The sequence below is a fragment of the Monodelphis domestica genome, chromosome 5 (genome assembly GCF_027887165.1).
Source record: "Monodelphis domestica isolate mMonDom1 chromosome 5, mMonDom1.pri, whole genome shotgun sequence".
NCBI classification, from domain to species: Eukaryota; Metazoa; Chordata; class Mammalia; order Didelphimorphia; family Didelphidae; genus Monodelphis; species Monodelphis domestica.
In genome coordinates this window covers 40503513-40522996 of record NC_077231.1, presented here as the reverse complement: position 1 = coordinate 40522996, position 19484 = coordinate 40503513, and the positions used below count along the sequence as shown (strand labels likewise).

Sequence of the window (19484 nt, the reverse complement as noted above, 5' to 3'; positions counted from 1 at the left end):
CCCCAATCATGTCCCCATTGACCCATGTGATCAAGCAGTTGTTTTTCTTCTGTGTTTCTGCTCTCACAGTTCTTCCTCTGGATGTGTATAGAGTTCTTTCTCCTAAGTCCCTCAGAATTGTCCTGGATCATTGCATTGCTGCTAGTAGAGAAGTCCATTACATTTGATTGTGCCACAGTGTATCAGTCTCTGTGTACAATGTTTTCCTGGTTCTGCTCCTTTCACTCTGCATCAATTCCTGGAGGTCCTTTTAGTTCACATGGAATTCCTCCACTTTATTATTCCTTTGAGCACAATAGTATTCCATCACCAACAGATACCACAATTTGTTCAGCCATCCCCCAATCGAAGGGCATCCCCTCATTTTCCATTTTTTTTGCCACCACAAAGAGCGCAGCTATATAAACCCAGCAGTTGACCTTTATGTTCTAAGTGAAACAAGCCTATTCTTGGTAGAGTGTTGACTAGATCCCCTTCCCCATTCTCTTACCAAGTGCCCCTTGTTAACAGTGGGCATTTCTTAGATAAATGGTCTGTGGCCACTAAACCCATCTCTTGTGGATGGCTAGAACCCTTGACTCTGGCAGCCATGTTATCACTGAGCTCTAACTGGATATCAGCTGTAAATAAATTGAATTAGTTACTAAAACATCTCATATTCTTTGAATGTTTGTTAAATATTCACTTAAATGCTAAGAGAGCATTTTATATAGCTTGGGCAAAGGACCCTCCCTTTGGTCCCAGTGAAGGAAGAATCATAACATCTTTTTCCTCTCTAGCTAATCTTTTTGGACAGAAGTGTTTATCCCAGGTTACCATGATTGATTACCATGATATTATTATATTGAGTCAATATTATTTCATATTCACTGAGCATCCAGAATAAAACTAGAGCCTACTGAGCAGAGAGAACTGGTTGATTCCCCTCCTCCTCCTGCTCCTCTGTCTGCCTAGGAAGCTGCCTTTCTCTCCTCTTTTTCTGGATATGTATTCATGGAAATTTGCAGATCCTTATTTGTCCCAGCTGTGTAACAGCTATTGCAAACACCACTGGGTCTTGGTACAATCACAGTTTCAGGGACTCCAGAAAGTTCAAAGCCTGAAAACACAGACTTCCTTTTTTTTTTTAACTTTCAACTCTTAATTTATTTGTTTTGTACTTGTGGAGACTGGATGAAATGATTTGAAAGAAACCATTTTTCCCCTTTAATAGTGTTAATGTGTTACCCCAGTGCTTCACAAAGGGCATGAATCTTTGTCAGGATGTGGTTTATATTATTAATTACTCTTCTTTGATGAAGCTTGCCCTATTAGTTCCACTCAACTCCCATCACTTCTCTGGCCCTTTTAGAACTCACACATAGAGTTGGCAGTTGGTACGAGATTTCTTTCTCATGTCTATTTGTTCTATCTCCCATTTCAGTTATTTTTTAAAACTCTTAACCTTTTTGCATTTTAATATTTTTATTTTTTACCAATTACATGTAATATTGATTTTCCACACAAGTTTTCCCCAGTTATATGGTTGATCTTATCTCCCTCCCTCCCTTTTCTTCCCCCTCCTGGTGCTTACAGATGATTGGATCTGGTAAACCCTTGCCTTTTGTCTTAGTATCAGTTCTGAGACAGAAAAATGGCAATGGCTAAGCAATCAGGGTTAAGTGACTTGCCCAGGATCACACAGCTGGGAAGTGTCTGAGGTCCGATTTGAACCCAGGTCCTCCCCAACTCAAGTCCTGGTGTTCTATCCACTGTGCTACCTCGCTGCCCCTCCCCATGTCAATATCCAACTTTTTGTAGATAGGGATTGAATTTTCTCTTTCTTCAGATGTGGACATTTTGCATGATATTGCTAACTGATCACTTCTAAGACCTTCTAGAGAAATCTGTGTTCTTATCCTTGAGAGCACATTCCAAGATAAAATAGGGCCCTTGTTGTAGCAATTACGAGGGGAAAAAAAAGACTGAGTTTTAGTTCCTTCATTTGGCTTCAAGTTCTTCTCTCAATGAGTAATTATGTGCTGACTTACCATTAACACCAGAGAAGGAAAAAGGAAGGTCGCACATAAGGCTTTTGTGTCCAAAAGAGATTTATTAAGGAATATTATTTACAGCTGGCTAGCAATGGGAGTTGGCTACTACAGGCCTTTAGATCTGTGTCCATGGCATTTCCCCAGTTTGGGTGATAGTGTGGCATCTCCAGAGATGGCTTCCTAGCTTTTCCTTTTTGATAGGAAAAATCCCATTTCTGACATGTCATACATGATCTTTTTTAGGGGTCGCCAAATAGTTTTGTGCTACACTAACTTCCATATGAATACTCTGGGATCCCAGGAATTGGTTGAGGAAAATGAGAAGATGAGAGTGCGAATGTTCCTAATTTATTAAATGTTAAGTTGACCAGGGAGATATTGGAGAGTCTTCTCTATGATGCTAGGTATTCTGATGCCATTTGGTTCCAGATGCCGTTACCTATGAATTTTTTATTGGGAAATTCTTGGCTGGTTCTAGAAATGGAAGCAAAAGGCAGCAAGAAAAAATTAACACTTCTGAGACACCAGCCAATGATCATGAATCTTTCCAGAGAGTTTTGACACTAATTGCCTAGCAGGTGTCAGGAGAATGGCTTTGTGTTCACTCAAAATGCGCCTTTGGAGGGAGAGGAGAAGTTTCCTTCAGGATTCTGCATTTGAAATGCTCATTCATATTCCATAGGGAAAGGAGGAAACTTTCACAAGAATTCTAATGTTAAAGAAACAACCCTCCGAGTACTAGTATATAATCAAATCTATGCATGTTATGTTCTCTAAAGAAGGAGAAAGGAGCAAACATTTATTAATCACCTACTATATGGGGGTTGCTGGGTGGCACAGTAGATAGATGGCCAGACCTAAAAGTCAGAAGGACCTGGGTTCAAATCAGACCTCAGATACTTTCCAGTTGTGTGACCCTGGGAAAATCAATTAACCCTGTTTGCCTAGCCCTTGCCTTTCTGTTTTAGAGTTGTTACTAGGACAGAAAGTAAAAGGTTGTTTTTTTTTAAACTCACCTATGTGTTAGCCACCATGTTATATATATATATATATCATATGATCTTCACAACAACCCTATGGAGTAGGTACTATTATTTTCTTCACTTTACAATTGGGGAAACTGAGGCAGACAGCAGTTAAGTTACTTTTCCAGGGTCATAAGTTAGTGTCTGAAGCTGAATTTGAATTTGGGGCTTCCTTATTCTAGGCCTTGTGCACCCCTATCCACTGTACCCCCAGAACACTTGAAATTACCAAGTTCTAAGAAGCCAAACATATCCTTATGCATATAAGAAGGACTGTAGAAACCTTAATCAGACCTTCTGAAATGAATCATGGCAATCCTAATTTAATAGGCTCTACAACACAGGAAAAAGATGGTGGAAAGAGAGCCTCAATTAGGAAGGGCTGTTCATATGGCCCCATCTCCTTTCCTACTCTGAAGGGGGGAGAAAGTAGAAATATAAATGACAGGAAAGTTCATCCTCCTAATATTGTATTTAATCTCCTCTCATCTGGGCTCTATTAAAGCAGAATGGTTCCTCAAACCTAAATCTGTCTGGATTCTAACATGATGCTTACAGGTACTAACAACTGAAACATTATTTAGAAACATCCTATCACCAAGATGAAAGATGCAGATGAGTGGGGTGGGCACTGGGACCATAATTTTAAATTAGCAAATTTCCCAAGAAATTTTAATGACTTGACAGTGACAAAAACCCTAAAACTGTTTAAACTCAATTAGAAAAAGATTTTTTTTATTATTTTGAAACAAATAATATTTTAATATTTTTAAAACAAATAATAATTCTCCATCCTTTCCCCTGAGGTAGAGGCAGTATAGTAGATAGAATATTGGGCGTAGAAAGAAGAAAACTTGAGTTCAAATCTGGCCTTAGATATTTGCAATTCAGTGAACATGGACACTACTATTTGCCTCAGTTTACTCAAATCAAATGAGATCTTTGTAAAAACACTTGTCACAGTGTCTGACATATTGTAGGTGCTATATGAATACATATTTCCCCCCCCCATACAAATGGAGACTCAAAGCTAGAAGGGGCATTATTTTCCACCTCCCTCATTTTACCACTAAGAAAATTGAAGGCCAGTTGTCTGAAATTATATAGACTGTACGTAGAACCAAGATTCTAACCCAAGGAAGGTTAGGACTTCAAATCCAGTGCTCTCCTCATCAAGCTAGGCTACCAGAATAGCATTGATGGTCTCACCCACACTCAGCAATGTTAGAAGACCTCACTTCAAATCTTATTTTGATATTTACCTTACACAAATCATTGAAGTTACCTAGCCTGTTTTCTCATCTGTAAAATGAGGAAAGGCCATTTTAGATGACTCCTGAGTTTTTTTTCCAGCTTTAAAGCAATGATTTATTCTAGCATCACAAAATAGCTTTCAGGACAGTAGAGTCTATTTTAGCTGGTAGAATTATTGATGGGTGAAAAAACCAGGAGTGAAGATCCATAGAGGAAGGATCCAATATATAAGTGTGCTAATTGAATGTCCCTCATCTTTGCCTCACTTCTTGCTTATTCTCTGAAATTTCCATACCACAAAAGTATTACAAATATCTGGGAAATCCCTTCCAAAACTAGAGACCTTCTAGTTAAGGGAATAGTTTATCAACCTGATTCTCCCAAGTCTGGAAGTATAGAGGATCGATCATATAAACCCAATAAAAGGATTGAGGTGTGAATGTAAGAAAATATTCTTGTATGGAATATTAAATAGACTACTAGGATTGGAGTCAAGAGAGAGCTGGGTTTGAAGCTGTTAACTTTTGGAAATAAAGACCTTTAGAAGTTAGACTGACCAGTTACAGCCAACATTTGCCAGCTAAGAAAGTAAGAAAATAGCAGAGGTGCCAACGTTCCTCTCTATTGACTATTCATTAATTTTAAAATAATTTTTCCTAAGGAATAACTTTTTTATCCATACATGGTGTAACAGCATATTCTTTTAGGGGAATCCGGTTGATAAATGATTCTCTTAATTATAATGCTCTCTATTTTTGGAAGGCATTTCTCAGGTTTATGCAATCTTTTTGTGGACTGGAAAATTCTTTCTATAGATTTGAAGTCAGTATTAAATACACTTTGAGCATAGGCTCAAATTTTCCCCATGAGGCCAAGATGGGAAGCTCTCCTTGAACCCTTTCTCTAACTCAACTGAAGTTTTGCCCAACTGAAAGCGTTCAAAATTCTGTTACATATATTCTTCCTGTTTAATATATACAAACATATATATTTGTGTTTTTGTGGTGTGTGTGTGTGTGTGTGTGTGTGTGTGTGTGTGTGTGTTTGAGCCTGGATCTCCCTATCTTGTCCTAATTGAAAATGAAGCTACTACCTCTTAGGGGGTCCCACTACTGATTGTCATGGAAGTTTTGATTTCCTCTGTTTCTGACCTGAGCCTATGTGTCCCTCCTTAAGTACAGCCTGCCATCCCTACTCTCTACTTTCTTCTATCCCTTTCCTGCTCCTGAAGGCTTACAAATTGGTGCCAGACTTACTACAAATTGGTTTTTTGAATGTACTATCAAACCCCAGAATTCCAATGACCTACCATCTTCCTCTTACCTAATATTACAGATAATGGGCACGTGTCACCATGCCTGGCCCCATCCTGGGCAATAATCAGGACTGGGAATCATCTTTCACTGTTGTAATATTGTTCCCATCCATGCTCTCTAAGAAGACCAAGAGATTCCTTAAATTGGCCCCAGCAGAATCGTTGCAAAAGAATTCTTGTGACCCCCAATGGACTTTATGCTCCGTCTCCTGACCAGGGGCACATCCCCTGTTGGCAATTTGACACGTCATGGAATGTGAGGGAGAGGGACACGGAGCTTTTAGAATACTCAGGCTGCTCAGCACAGTAATTATCAACCCATGTCTTACTTGTAATCAGTAATAGGACACAGAATAGATGGCTTTGCCACTACAGATGAATAACTTCAGTTTTATGTGATAAGAGGATGAACTACTTATTGGGAAGCAAATAGACATTCTCACTTAGCTAGTCATAGGATTTGAGGCAAGAAAGGACCTCATAGGGCTTCTAGGCTAGATTTCTGATCTTATAGAAGAAAAACCTGAGAAATTAAACGATTTACTAACACAGGCCGTAGGAGCCTGCGTATTTTGACTCTAGAATTATACTTCTTCACATTGCCTTTCTGAAAATCATATTTTTTTTGTAATGGAAAGATTGGTCCCAGGTAGGGTTTTTTGTTTTTGTTTTGCTGAAGATTGGGAACAGGGGGAACACACATCTTGTCCAGATAGGATTTGAATTTACAGCCCTTGGTTTAGGGGGTTATCTATTAGTTCTTTGGATACAAGTTGGGAGGCATCAATTATGCCAGAAATACATGGAAAATGATTTTTAATTTTATCCAAAGCTAGCAAAATCCCCCTTTCAAACTTACTGGTTGGATGAAGAAGGCTTGTAGGGTACTTGATTGCAATTCCTCTTTGCAAAATTTCTCAGGTTCATTCAGTGCAAAAGGTACGATGGCCTTAGTCACCTTCAGAGTGAAGTAGGTCTGTGGCGTCAGTTAGAGCTTGTGGTTGAACTCCTGCTATCTGATTCATTATTGAATGGGTCCACATGTTTGAATGGTGAGGGGAGGAAGGCGTTCATAATCTTTGATGCTGCGGTGTATTTCCCTCCTCCGCCAAACGTACAGGTCCTTAGGACGAGTCTACCTTTCCAAGGCCTTACCGAAACAGGAAGCATGGAATAAGGACTCAAAAAATGAGACCTTTTCAGATTTGGGAGGGAGCTCATTGGCCACAGAGCAGTCCTGAATAGCTTTGCAGATTCCAGCCTTAAGAGGATTTTATTTGCACTTAAAGAGTCTAACACTAAGTGTCCAAACAAGAGAGAGGACATCGGAATCTACAGATCCCAGGCTAAGAACACTGCTTAATAAAAGAAGCTAACACTGTTTCAACAGCCTGAAAATAGCAGAGAATTATCTCCATCCTGCAGGAGAAAGGAGAGGTCCAGAAGGGAAGAGCCCCGCCCTACTGTGGGCTTCACTGTTCCCCAAAGATACCAAAGACATTCACACTGTGGTCCAGAGTTTTGAGTCGCTCAGGCACTGGTTTTCCTATTCATGAGCCTCACTATTGAGTTTCTCTAAGTTTGTGCCCATTATCCCCCATGATCACAGCTTCCACTGAGTGTGACCCAGGTTTATGAGTGTGTTGTTATGTTTTGCTTACTATGGCTTTGCCTTCTTTTAGGAAGTACCTTGGTGGTTCAATGTAGAAAAAACTGGGCCTGAAAGTAAAAAGACTTAAGTCTGTCTGTCTCAGTTTCTTCATCTGTAGATAATAGCACCCACCTCCCAGGATTGTTATGCAGATAAAATGAGACTATATTTATAAAGCCTTTTGTAACCCTCAGACACTATGTAAACATTAAGTAATAACAGTAGTAGTAATAAATGTTTCATGATTCAGAGTTAACAATCTTGGCTGATTTGTTTAAATGAGAAGTCTTAAATATAAAGCTCTTTCTAAACCTTAACCACCATGTAAACATTAGCTAGTAGTAGTAGTAGCAGCAGCAGTATTGGTAGTAATCATAGTAATAAATGTTTCATGATTAAGAGTTTACCATCTTGGTTGATTTGTTTAAATAAGAAGCACATCAATGAGGGCTCAGGAATTACAGTTGTGAGTAGTAAATCTGTAGATTTTCCATATAACCGGGTTACCCTTATGACCCTGAGAATGAACATTAGCAATATCCCCATCTTTTTGAGGAAACACTAACCTGCAAGCAGGAGATCTGGTGGAGAGAAGGAGAGAAAGAAAGAAAGAAAGAAAGAAAGAAAGAAAGAAAGAAAGAAAGAAAGAAAGAAAGAAAGAAAGAAAGAAAGAAAGAAAGAAAGAAAGAAAGAAAGAAAGAAAGAAAGAAAGAAAGAAAGAAAGAAAGAAAGAAAGAAAGAAAGAAAGAAAGAAAGAAAGAAAGAAAGAAAGAAAGAAAGAAAGAAAGAAAGAAAGAAAGAAAGAAAGAAAGAAAGGAAGGAAGGAAGGAAGGAAGGAAGGAAGGAAGGAAGGAAGGAAGGAAGGAAGGAAGGAAGGAAGGAAGGAAGGAAGGAAGGAAGGAAGGAAGGAAGGAAGGAAGGAAGGAAGGAAGGAAGGAAGAGAAAAAGAAGGAACAGAGAAAAAAGGGAGGGAGAAAGGAAGGAAAAGAAAGAAAAATTTCAAAAGTACAAAAAGTGAAGACATGATTAAATAGCAATTTGTATCAAAAGGGTCTGGGGCTTTTAGTGTACTACAAACTCAATATGAATTAGCAGTGGTATAGAGGCACCTAAAAAGGGAATGCAATTTTGCACTACGTTAAGAGAGGTATAGCTTTCAGGAATAAGGAGGCGACTGTACTAAGTCTTGGTCAGACTACATCTGGAGTATTATGTTCAGTTCTGGGTGCCACAGTTGAGAAAGAACATGTATAAATGAGAGAGCAAATAGGATGGAGACCAAGCTGGAATCTATGCCAACAGAGAGAACTGTGGATGTTTAATCTGGAGAAGAGAAAGCTCAAGGGAGACATAAGAGCTGACTTCAAGGACTGGATTTATTGGTAGAAATGGGGATTAGACTTGTTCTGTTTGATCCTAAGAGGATCTAGGAGCAATGATTGGAAATTGCAAAGAAGCCCATTTAAATGTGACGTCAAAAACTTTCCCCTTAATGATTAGAGATCTCCAAAAGGGAAATAGGCTGCCTTAAGAGGTGGGGGGGGGGGGGGGTGTTGTCTGTCCCTTGACTTCAAGTAAAGGCTGGAAAACTATTTGTTGTTATAATAGTGAAAGGATTCTTTTTCAAATAAGGGTTGGATTGTATGGCCATTAACGTCCCTTCCAACTCTGAACTTCTTTGATTCAGATTGCAAAACTGTGATAGACATAAATTATTTCTTTTTTTACCCTAAGTCCTTACTTAGTCTTAAACAACTCTAAGACAGAAGGGCAAAGGCTAGGCAAATGGGATTAAGTGATTTACCTAGGGTTATGCAACATAAATACCTTTTGTAGAATAAAAGGTATTATTTTTTTAAAAGCCCTCACCTTCCACCTTAGATTCAATACTGTGTATTGGTTCTAAGGCAGAAGAGTGGTAAGGGCTAGGCAATGGGGTTAAGTGACTTGCCCAGAGTCACACAACTAGCAAATGTCTGAGGCCAGATGGAACCCAGGACCTCCTATCTCTAGACGTGGTTCTCAATCCACTGAACCACCCAGCTGCCCCCAATAAAAGGTATTCTTAACTATACTCACAGAGGAAATAACTGGTATGTCCAAAAAAAATTCAAAGTGAAGATTGAAAATCAAGATGGTGGATATAGTCAGAGGATCCTGAATTCAAATCCTGGTTATGTTGTTTACTACCCGTATGACTTTGGACAACTCATTTGACTTCTTTCAGCCTCAATTTCCTCACATGAAAATATGAAGTTGGACTAGATGACATCAGAGATGTCTTCCAGCTCTGAATCTATAATACCAAATAATTCAAATCACACAAGAAAAAAATCCATATTTCAAAACATTTCTTTTCCACATTCCACATAGCTCAACTTTTTAAAAAAATGGAATTATCTCTAAATCACTGGAAGTAGTGTTTAGGTAGTACTTTAAGGTTTGCAAAAGCACTTTACATATGTTACTTCCTTTGGTCCTTACCACAAACTGGTAAATTAGGTGTTTTTATTATCTCCATTTTCCAGATGGGAAAACTGAGGCTAAGAAAGATTAAGTGGACACACAGCTAATTAGTGTGTCTGAGGTAGTATTTGATCTCATACTTAGCTGTATGAAATACTTTAAAAAACCCATACCTCTGTCTTAGAAATAACTCTAAGACAGAAGGCAAGGACTAGGCAAACTGGGTTAAGTGAAGGGTCACATAGCTAGAAAGTGTCTGGGGCTTTATTTGAATTCAAGTCCTCCTGACTTCAGGCCTAGGGCTCTCTCACCACGCCACTTAGCTGCCTCCACTAAATGCCTTTTTAATATGCATGATTTTCTCTTGTAGGCAAATGCCAGCAAGCCTGTAGAAATGGTGGGAGATGTATTGGGAAAAATAAATGCAAATGTTCCAAAGGCTACCAAGGAGATCTCTGCTCCAAGCGTAAGTACCTGCTCAGTCTGATTATGGGGGAAATTGCGGATGTCACCTGTGACATCACTTCTGTGCTCACTGTACAGTAATGACTGCTAGAATGGCAGCATCTTAGCTTGTCTTCTTCACTAATATAGAAGTTTTACTGATGTGAGCTCTTAGAGTTAGCTAAACTCCAAACTTATAAAGAAGAGAAAGAAGAGCAAGGGAGAGGCAAGAAAGGGAACAGAAAAAGGAATTAGAGAAGGGAAAAGGCAATGGAGATAAAGGAGAGAGGGAGGGAAAGGAGATGGAGGAAAAGGAAAGGAGAAAGAGGGAGGAGTGAGGGGGAGAGAAAGAGAGGGAGGGGGAGAAAGAGAGAGAGAAACAGAGAGAGGAAAAGGAAAAGGGAAAGGAGAAGAAAAGGAGAGAGGGAGGGAAAGGAGAAGGGGAAGGAGAAAGGGAGGGGAAAGGAGAGAGAGGGGGACAAAGGAAGAGAGAAGAAAGGGGAGAGGGAGAGAAAGAAAAAAAGGAGAGAGGGAGGGAACAGAGAGAGAAAGAGAAAAAGAAGGAAGGACAAACTGAACTCTCTAAATATTATAAGCTTCCCGAAAGAAAAGAAAATGTCAGCCACTGACCCACCTTTTGTGGACATAGGCATCATTTATGTTTAAATCTCAAAGCTATCTGAAAGGACTCGTATGCTAAATCAGCTTTCTACTGAAGAATGACAAGAAAAAATCACCTCTCCCTGAAAAAGTGAAGGGGGTGAGATTCAAACTAAGCCATTCTCTAGTACAGCAGGAAAAGCAATTGTGATTCTGTCTAAAAACAACTCAAAAGGCTCTCTTTGTGATATCCCATGATTCTAGCCGTCTGCGAGCCTGGTTGTGGAACTCACGGGACCTGCCAGGAACCCAATAAATGCCAATGCAGGGAAGGCTGGCACGGACGACACTGTAACAAAAGTGAGTGGAAGCTAATATGTTAGAGGGTGCCCCAGGATTTCTCCTAACTTCCTGTCATATCCCAGTGCCTCCAGAGATTGAGGATACCTAGTAACTAAGAGCCACCTTCTGTGAGCATCTTTTGACTCACTGATGCAGCAAGTGATGAAATAGAGGTCAGTTATAATTTAGATCTATTTAAATCAGATCTGGAATGGACATTCCATCAGCCTTGATTCTTTAACATGAAGGTCTTTTCTGAAATTATTTTTAAACCTTCTGTCTTAGAATCTATACTAAGCACTAGTTCCAAGGTAGATGAGAAGTAAAGCCTAGGCAACTGGGATTAAATGACCTGCTCAAGGTCACACAGCTAGGAGGTGTCAGAGGCCACATTTGAACCCAGGAACTCCCATCTCCAAACCTGGCTCTTTATCCACTGAGTCACCTAACTGTCCTGTTCTTTGGAATTCAAAAACAGCACGGTGCCCAAGAAACAGTGCGATAGTGTTTAGGAACTTTAACGTGGACTTGTTAAATGTCATTAAGAAGATTTATCAAATTGCTTTTTTTCTCAATGAGGGGGGAAAAGGGGAGAGGGGGTGGGAAAACATTTGGAAGTCAAAATTATAAAAAGAAACACAAAAGTTAAACGTTATTTTCACATGTCCTTAGAAGAAATAAAATTTAAAATTGTTTTTTAAAAATTATAGGTAGGGTCAGATATCACTTGTTTTGGTAGTGTTTGGGGGAGACCACTGAGGGGAAAATGAATCATGGGGACTTTTATGTAAGAGATTTGTCTCCAAATCAAAAAAGTATCCCAGGAATCCAGTGGGCAAGAGATCACCAAGGACTAGTGAGCCTGGACGTCTTAGAGCTCTTCTGGATTAATCATAGATGTAGATCAGATGATGACCTCCGAGGTCTAAGACTAGCTCTAGAGAGAGTGGGCAGGTATTTTAGATGTCACCAAGCACAATGGCATTGAACTCAAATCAAAAACAGAGGTCACTAATCTGTGTATGAAAATCCTGTAAGCTGCATAGTGACAATTTAAAATGTTTTATTGTATAGTTATTTAAGTATCTCCTATTAATATTTTTTAAACCCTCACCTTCCATCTTATAATCAATACTGTGCATTGGTTCCAAGGCATATCAGTATGGGCTAGGCAATGGAGTTAAGTGACTTGCCCAGGGTCACACAGCGAGGAAGTGTCTGAGGTCAAATTTGAACCCACAATCTTCCCCCATATCCAGGATTGGTTCTCTATATACTGAGTCACCTAGCTGCCCCTTCCAATTACATTTTAGTCTGGTTTGACTGCAATCAGGAGTGTTTGGGGGTACATGTTTGATGCTTCTGATCTAGTTGAACCCCTTTTCTTTACAAATGAGGAGAGTAAGAGCAAGAAAAGTTAGATTTGCCCAAGATCACACAGGTAGAAGGCAGCTAGGCAGCACAGTGGATAGAAAGCCAAGCCTAAGAAACTGGGTTTAAATTTGATCTCTGGAACTTCTTAGCTGTGTGACTCTGGGCAAATCCCTTAACTCCAGTTGCCCAAGTTTTGTCTCTTTCTGTCTTGGAGCTGATATTAGGACAGGAAGTAAGATTTAAAAATAATAGGGAAAAAAGATCACACAGGCATTAAATGGCAAAGCTAGGATTCTAACTCAGGTCCTGAGACACCAAATCAATGCCTTCCATTGAATCCTCTCTCTTTTTAAAATACACACACACACACACACACACACACACACACACACACACACACACACACACACACACAATATGTGTATCAGCCACATTGAATTGCTCATCAGATCTGGAAAACTGCCTTTGGAAAACTTAGGTGGAAATTTCTTATTAAAATAAACAAATTTTAAAAATTAAAGAAAATACACAAAGAAGTGGCCCCTACATCAATTAGGCTTGAAGTACCACTCACTGGCCATCTGATATATGTAAAGAGCTTTGTTGGTCAGTGATTTTTCAGGCATGTTCAACTCTTCATGACGCCATTTGCGGTTTTCTTGTCAGAGATAATGGAGTGGTTTGCCATTTCCTTCTCCAGTTCATTTGCTAGATGAGTAAACCGAGACAAACAAGGTAAAGTGACTTGCCCAGGGTCACATAACTTGTAAGTATCTGAGGCCAGATTTGAATTCAAAACAAAAGTCTTCCTGAATCATGCCCAGTGACATTCTGTCATTCTGTCCACTGTATCACCTAGCTACACCTAAGTTGATTTTGAAACATAGCGAAACAAGTGTTACGATCAGCTTCTCTACAGGGCTGTCATCCTCTTCTTTGTGAATCTGCATTATAGATTTAAATGCTCTTGGATGAAGAAAATGTGTTTCTTTTCAATCTCATAATTATCCTTGACACTGATAGGAGTTCCTAGAAGATCCAGGCTACCATGTTAGATACGGTTATGCTATTATGGCAGAGACTTTGTATAAAGATAAATTTGATGCAATCATTAGAAGAATTTCTGTGAGGGACAGGCTGGTAGGAAAGTGGACAGATGGCCAGGACTGGAGACCGGAAGACATGGCTTCAGATCTAATTTCAAACCCTTTCCAGCTGTGTGACCCTGGGCAAGTCACTTGACCCCCATTGGCTAGCCCTTCCCACTCTTCTGCCTTGGAACCAATACACAGTATTGATTCTAAGACGGAAGGTAAGGGTTGTTTTTTATTAAATATTTTTAAGTTTATGAACCCCAAGTTTAGAACCCATTTACCAGATGGCCTCTGACTTATCTTCCACCTCAGACCTATGCTCCCACCATGCCCACTCAGGTAGCTGCATCGTGTGGTTTCTGTGGCCAAGCACATTAGGTTAGAAAGGGAAAATGGAATCCATCGGAATGGTTAGCCATGAACCTGAAGGGTCTGTTTTTGTAGCGTTTTTTCTCTTAAACTGTGGTTAATTTTTCAGGGTATGGAGCCAGCCTCATGCATGCCCTAAAGCCACCAGGCACCAAGCACAGACAGCACACGCCTTTACTTAAAAAGACCGAAGAGAGGCACGTTCCACCTGAATCCAATTACATCTGGTGAACCCCAGCATGTGAAACGTTTTAAGTTACACCAAGTTCATAGCCTTTGTTAACCTTTCATGTGTTGGATGTTAAAATGCTGTTCATTACAGGGAAGAATACTGGCCTGAATTTTATTAGCTTCATTATAAATCACCGAGCTGATCTTCCTTTTAAGTTTTCTAAGAGCTTCTTTAGCATGGTGGCGTGTCTCGTTTCGAGGCTTTCTAAACAACGTTTGCGTTAGAAAATCCATTGATCGAGTTAAACTTAGCTGAAGATGATTTCCAAAACTGAAAATGCAATAAGGTAGGTGACCATGGTATATTCTAGAGAAGTCACCCCTGACTTTAAAAGACAAACAAAGACAAATCACGCAGACGGGATTGGGCGAAGCAATGATTGCTATGATTGGCTAACTATGTTTTGCCCTTTTAAAAAAATCCTTATTATCATTTAGATTTAGACCGAAATATTGGATATTTAATACATAAATATGGATATTTAGAACATCGAAATATCTGATATTTAGAATATCTAAATATGGAATATTTAGACATAAATATTGGATATTTAGAATACTTATGTATCGGGTATTTAGACACAAATATCTGATAGTTAGATCTAAACCATAAACATTTAAGGTTGTATTGGTTTTTTTTAAAGAAAAATGAATTCATGATTTTTTAAAATTTCAGCATAATATTTTGATTTCCCTGTTTTTCCTAATTTTCAATATTAAAAAAACGCACTCTGCTAAGTGGCATTTATACAATATAATATATTGTATACAGTAAAGTAGAAATATAATGTATGAACTTTTTTGCATTGGCTTGAAGCAATATAATATATTGTAAACAAAGCACAAGTCTTGTATAATAAACTGTATGCTGACTGATGTGTATAAAATAAAAAGGAGGCTTTAATTTTCTTGATGGTTGCAAGATGTGGTTTTTAATATGTTGTACTCAGTCTCGCGGCTAAGAATTAGAGCACAGCCCCTCTCTTCATGGTAGAGGTGGGGGACTATGCATGTAGAATACAGTCAGTGGTGTGCTGATAAATAGTTTAACAAGAGCTCTGGAGAAAAAAATGTATCCACCACACACTTTAAATTTAATCTGGAGGCAGTTGGGTAGCACGGTGGACAGAATGTCAGCCCTGTCATCTGGACCTGGATTCAAATCCAGCCTCAGATGCGTCCTAGCTTTGTGATCTCGAGCAAGTCTATTAGCCTGGATTGTCTAGCCCTTGTTGTCTTAGAATGCCCTAGTGCAGAAGGTAAGAGATTTTTAAAAATAAAGCTTCATTTGGATTATCGACATTTCTTCATCACTTCCTTAAGTCTAAACAATCAATAAAATAGTAAATTGGGCTCTGCTTTTGTACCATTTGCTGATTTCCCAAGTGTTGGAAACTTAACAATTGGTCTTCCCAATTGACTAGGCTCCAGTTCACCCCTGAATCCAACAAACACTGTCAGAAATGCCTTTGTGCTGGGAGTTTTATTAACTTGCTTTTCTTCCTTTTAATAAATTTTTTTTTGGGAAAGGAGAGTGGAGAAGAATATACTCAGAAATAAAAGTGAAAATGAAAGATATCAATACAAATTAAACTTTGAAAAATTGGATAAATGACAGCAATTAGTGGATATTTATTATGACATCATGGAAGTGAAGAAACTTCTGCTATTGATTCCCCTTCAACTGTCTCAAGACAGCAAGATTCACAAGTCACTCTATAGCATCGATAAGCTAAACCTCTTGCAAAAAATATTACTGCCAATCCTTCCGGGACCAGAAAACCATGTTGAGACCTCACCCTAACGCTATCCTTCAATTGTATTGCAAGAAAATAAGAGGACTATAATAGCATTCTGGCCATCCATCCTTTAGAGATAAGGTCCTAGAGCAGAGAGATAATTGGCAGTTTGCTGCATGAAATGTCTCCTAGAATTCACTTTTTTTTTTTAACCCTTACCTTCTGTCTTGGAATAAGTTGCATTGGTTCTAAGGCAAAAGAGTAGTAAGGATTAAGGGCTTCAGTGACTTGCCCAGGGTCATATAGCTAGGAAGTCTGAGGCCATATTCAAACCCAGGACCTCTCAATCCACTGAGCCAACTACCACCTCCTCCCTAAAATCAACTCTTAAAGACAATCTCATTTGGGGAGAAAAAAGCCACTCCAGAAAAGTGGGACTTCTTGGGGGGGGACATTGACCTGTATAGGTAGAGGTCACTGTGGGGGGTGGGGGGAGTGTATGGGATATACTAGACAGAGATTCCATCTGGGCTGCAGCTGCCACCTGGTGGGACTTCTGACTTCAGCTCCTTCCTAATTTGATCCTAAGCCCAGTTGTTGCTACCTGCTGCCATCCACCCTCATTATAGCTCTGTAAAACAGACCCCTATTAATACTGGCTAGACATCATGAGAGATAGCGGGTGGTTCATTCCTTTTTGTTATTTAGATTTACATCTCAATAGCTGATATTTAACACATAAACACTGAAGTATTGGATATTTAGACATAAATATTGGATAATTAGAATATTTTTAGACTTAAGAAACTGGAGGCTTTAGCCCAATGTTCAGCAGTATGCCAACAAATGATCCCTTTCATTGCCAAGCTTTTAGGAATACTCACCTCTGTCCCCACATCCTGGTTTCTGGCTTCCATCACAGAAGCAGTCAAGAAGGATTTATTAAATACTTACGAGACACGGGTCACTGCACTATGCCCTGCGAATACAAAGACTGGCAAAAAATAAGGTCCCTGCCCTCAAGGAGCACTCAGTCTAACAGAGGAGACAGCACGTCAAGAACTTTGTCCAAAGAACACATACACAGAGTAGATGAAGTGAACTCTCTGAGGGAAGAAACTTGCTGTGGAGGGTTTGGGAAAGACCCGCTGAAGGTGGGATTAGACCCGAGGCTTGAAAGAATCCAATAAAGCAAGGTGACAGAAGTGAAGGTAGAGAGAATTCCAGGCATGAATGGGAAAAAATAGAAGAAATGCCTGGGTCACTAGATCCACTACTATACGGAAGAGAGTAAGGTATAAGAAACCTGAAAAAGAGGGAAAGGATCAGATTATTGAAGAGGTGTAAAACTAAACAGAGACTTTATATTCAATCCTGGAATAGGAAGTCACTGAGAAGTCAGACCTACATTTTAGGACAATCACTTTGGCAGCTTCGTGGAAGATGGATCCAACTGGAGAGAGACTTGAGGCAAAGAGAAAACAACCATTGCAGTATTCCAGGAATGAGGTGATGAAGGTCTATAAAATGTACTGATTTTGTAAGCAAAGAGAAGGGAACTTGTGTGAGAAACATTTTGAGGGCAGAAATGGCCAAACTAAGCAATATATTGGGAAATGTATGATGAGTGAGAGTGAAGAATAGAGAGCGACACAGGTTGGGAGCCCCGGTGATTGGAGGATTGTGGCATCTTCCACAGGAAGAAGGATTGGAAAGCAGGGATGATTTAGGGAAAAGAGAAATGAGTTCTGTTTTTTTTTACTTGCAGAGATCGAGGTGTCTATTGGACATCTAAATATCCAGGAAGTACTGTTAGAAGAGAGGTTCAGGCTGGATAAATAGATCCTGGAATCATTCCCTTAAAGACAGTAACTGAACCTACTAAAACTGATGAGATCACCATGTAAGACAGGATAGAGGAAGAAGAGGATCCAAGAGAGAGCCTTGGGATACACCCATAGTGAGCCGACATGAGTTGGAAATTGTGTTGTTGTTGTTCAGTCATTTTAGTCATGTCCAACCCTGTGACTTGTGGGGTTTTCTTTGCAAAGATAATGGAGTGGCATACCATTTCCTCCTCCAGCTCATTTTACAGATAAGGAAACTGAGGCAGAGTTAAGTCACTTGCCTAGGGTCATATAGCTAGTAACTGTTTAAGGAACTCAGGAAGATAAGTCTTCCTGACTCTAGATTCAGGGTTCTATTCATTGCATCACATAGCTGCCTTCTAAAGAAACAGAACAAAGGAGACTGAGATAGTCACATAGTAAGAGAAGCAAGAGATAACATTGTAATGAAAACCTGAGGAGTGGAGACTGCTGTCAGTGTTGATCACTGTAAAAAGGGAAGTAAGGATGAGGACTGAGAAAAAGTCATTCATTTTGACAATTAAGAAATCTTTGGTAACTTGGGAAAGCAGTTTCAGATGAATGAGGAAGTCACAAGTCTGTTGCAGAGGGTTCAGCATTGAAAGAACGAAGAGGAATTGGAGGTGTCATTTGTTTTTTATTATAAAAAATATTTTATTTTACCAATTACATCCAATAACAATTTTCCACAGAAGATCTCTGAAATTATATGATCCAAATTGTCTCCCTCCCTCTCTTCCCACCCCCTCCTGAATTGGCAAGCAATTCAATCTTGGTTATACATGTATTATTATTGCAAAACATATTTCCATATTGTTCATTTTTGTAAGATGAATAATTATATAAGACCAAAAACCCAAATAAACAAGTGAAAAATTGCATGTTTTCATCTGCATTCTGACTCCCAACAGTTTTTTTCTCTGGAGGTGGATAGAATTCTTTGTCATAGTGCTTCAGAATTGTCCTGGATCACCGTATTGCTAAGAGTAGCTAAGTCTATCACAGTTAATCATTCCACAATATTGCTGTTACTGTATACAATGTTTTAATGGTTCTGCTTATTTCACTCTGCATCAGTTTCTGAAGGACTTTCCAGCTCTTTCTGAAAATCATTCCTTACCCCACAATAGTATTCCATCACCAACATATTTCACAGTTTGTCCTGCCATTCCCCAATTGATGGACATCTCCTCAATTTCCAATTCTTTGCCACCACAAAAAAAGCTGCTATAAATATGTTTGTAGAAGGGGGTCCTTTCCCCTTGGAGGTATCATTTGTAGGTGACTTTCCCAAGGAGTTTGCCAAGAAAGAGAGGAGAGGAATAGGACAAGACCAAAATCAAGGGAGCATTTTTAAGGATGGAAAGAGTCATGAGTGTGTTTGTAAAAATATTAAGAGTCAGCTGATAGGGAGTTGTTAGGGACTAGTGGGAGAGGGGATAATACAGAGAGGAATGGGCCAGAGAAGACTGGGTGAATTGAGATAAAAAATGCCAGTTGATGGGGCCATCTCTTTGCGTGAGACAAGAGTGAAGGAGAAAGAGTGGGGAAAAATATGAGTGAGGCGAGATGAGGGGGAGGCAAAAGAAGGAGCTGTCAATAAATGGCTTCAGTTTTGTTTTTTTTTGTTGTTGTTTTTTTTTTTCAGTAAAATACAAAGTTCTTGGTTTAAAAAATTT

General features: G+C 39.3%; 1 protein-coding gene across 2 annotated transcripts in view; it reads left to right on the top strand.

The window, feature by feature from the left end:
* WIF1 (WNT inhibitory factor 1) overlaps positions 1-15107 on the top strand; it is a 107596-nt gene extending 92489 nt beyond the window's left edge. For both annotated transcript variants that reach the window (XM_056798395.1, XM_056798396.1), the window contains exons 8-10: positions 10115-10210; positions 11053-11148; positions 14077-15107. In XM_056798395.1, coding sequence (XP_056654373.1) covers positions 10115-10210; positions 11053-11148; positions 14077-14198 — 314 coding nt within the window. In that variant the 3' untranslated portion in view covers positions 14199-15107. The remainder of the gene's footprint in view (positions 1-10114; positions 10211-11052; positions 11149-14076) is intronic.
* The last annotated feature ends 4377 nt before the right edge of the window (positions 15108-19484 follow it).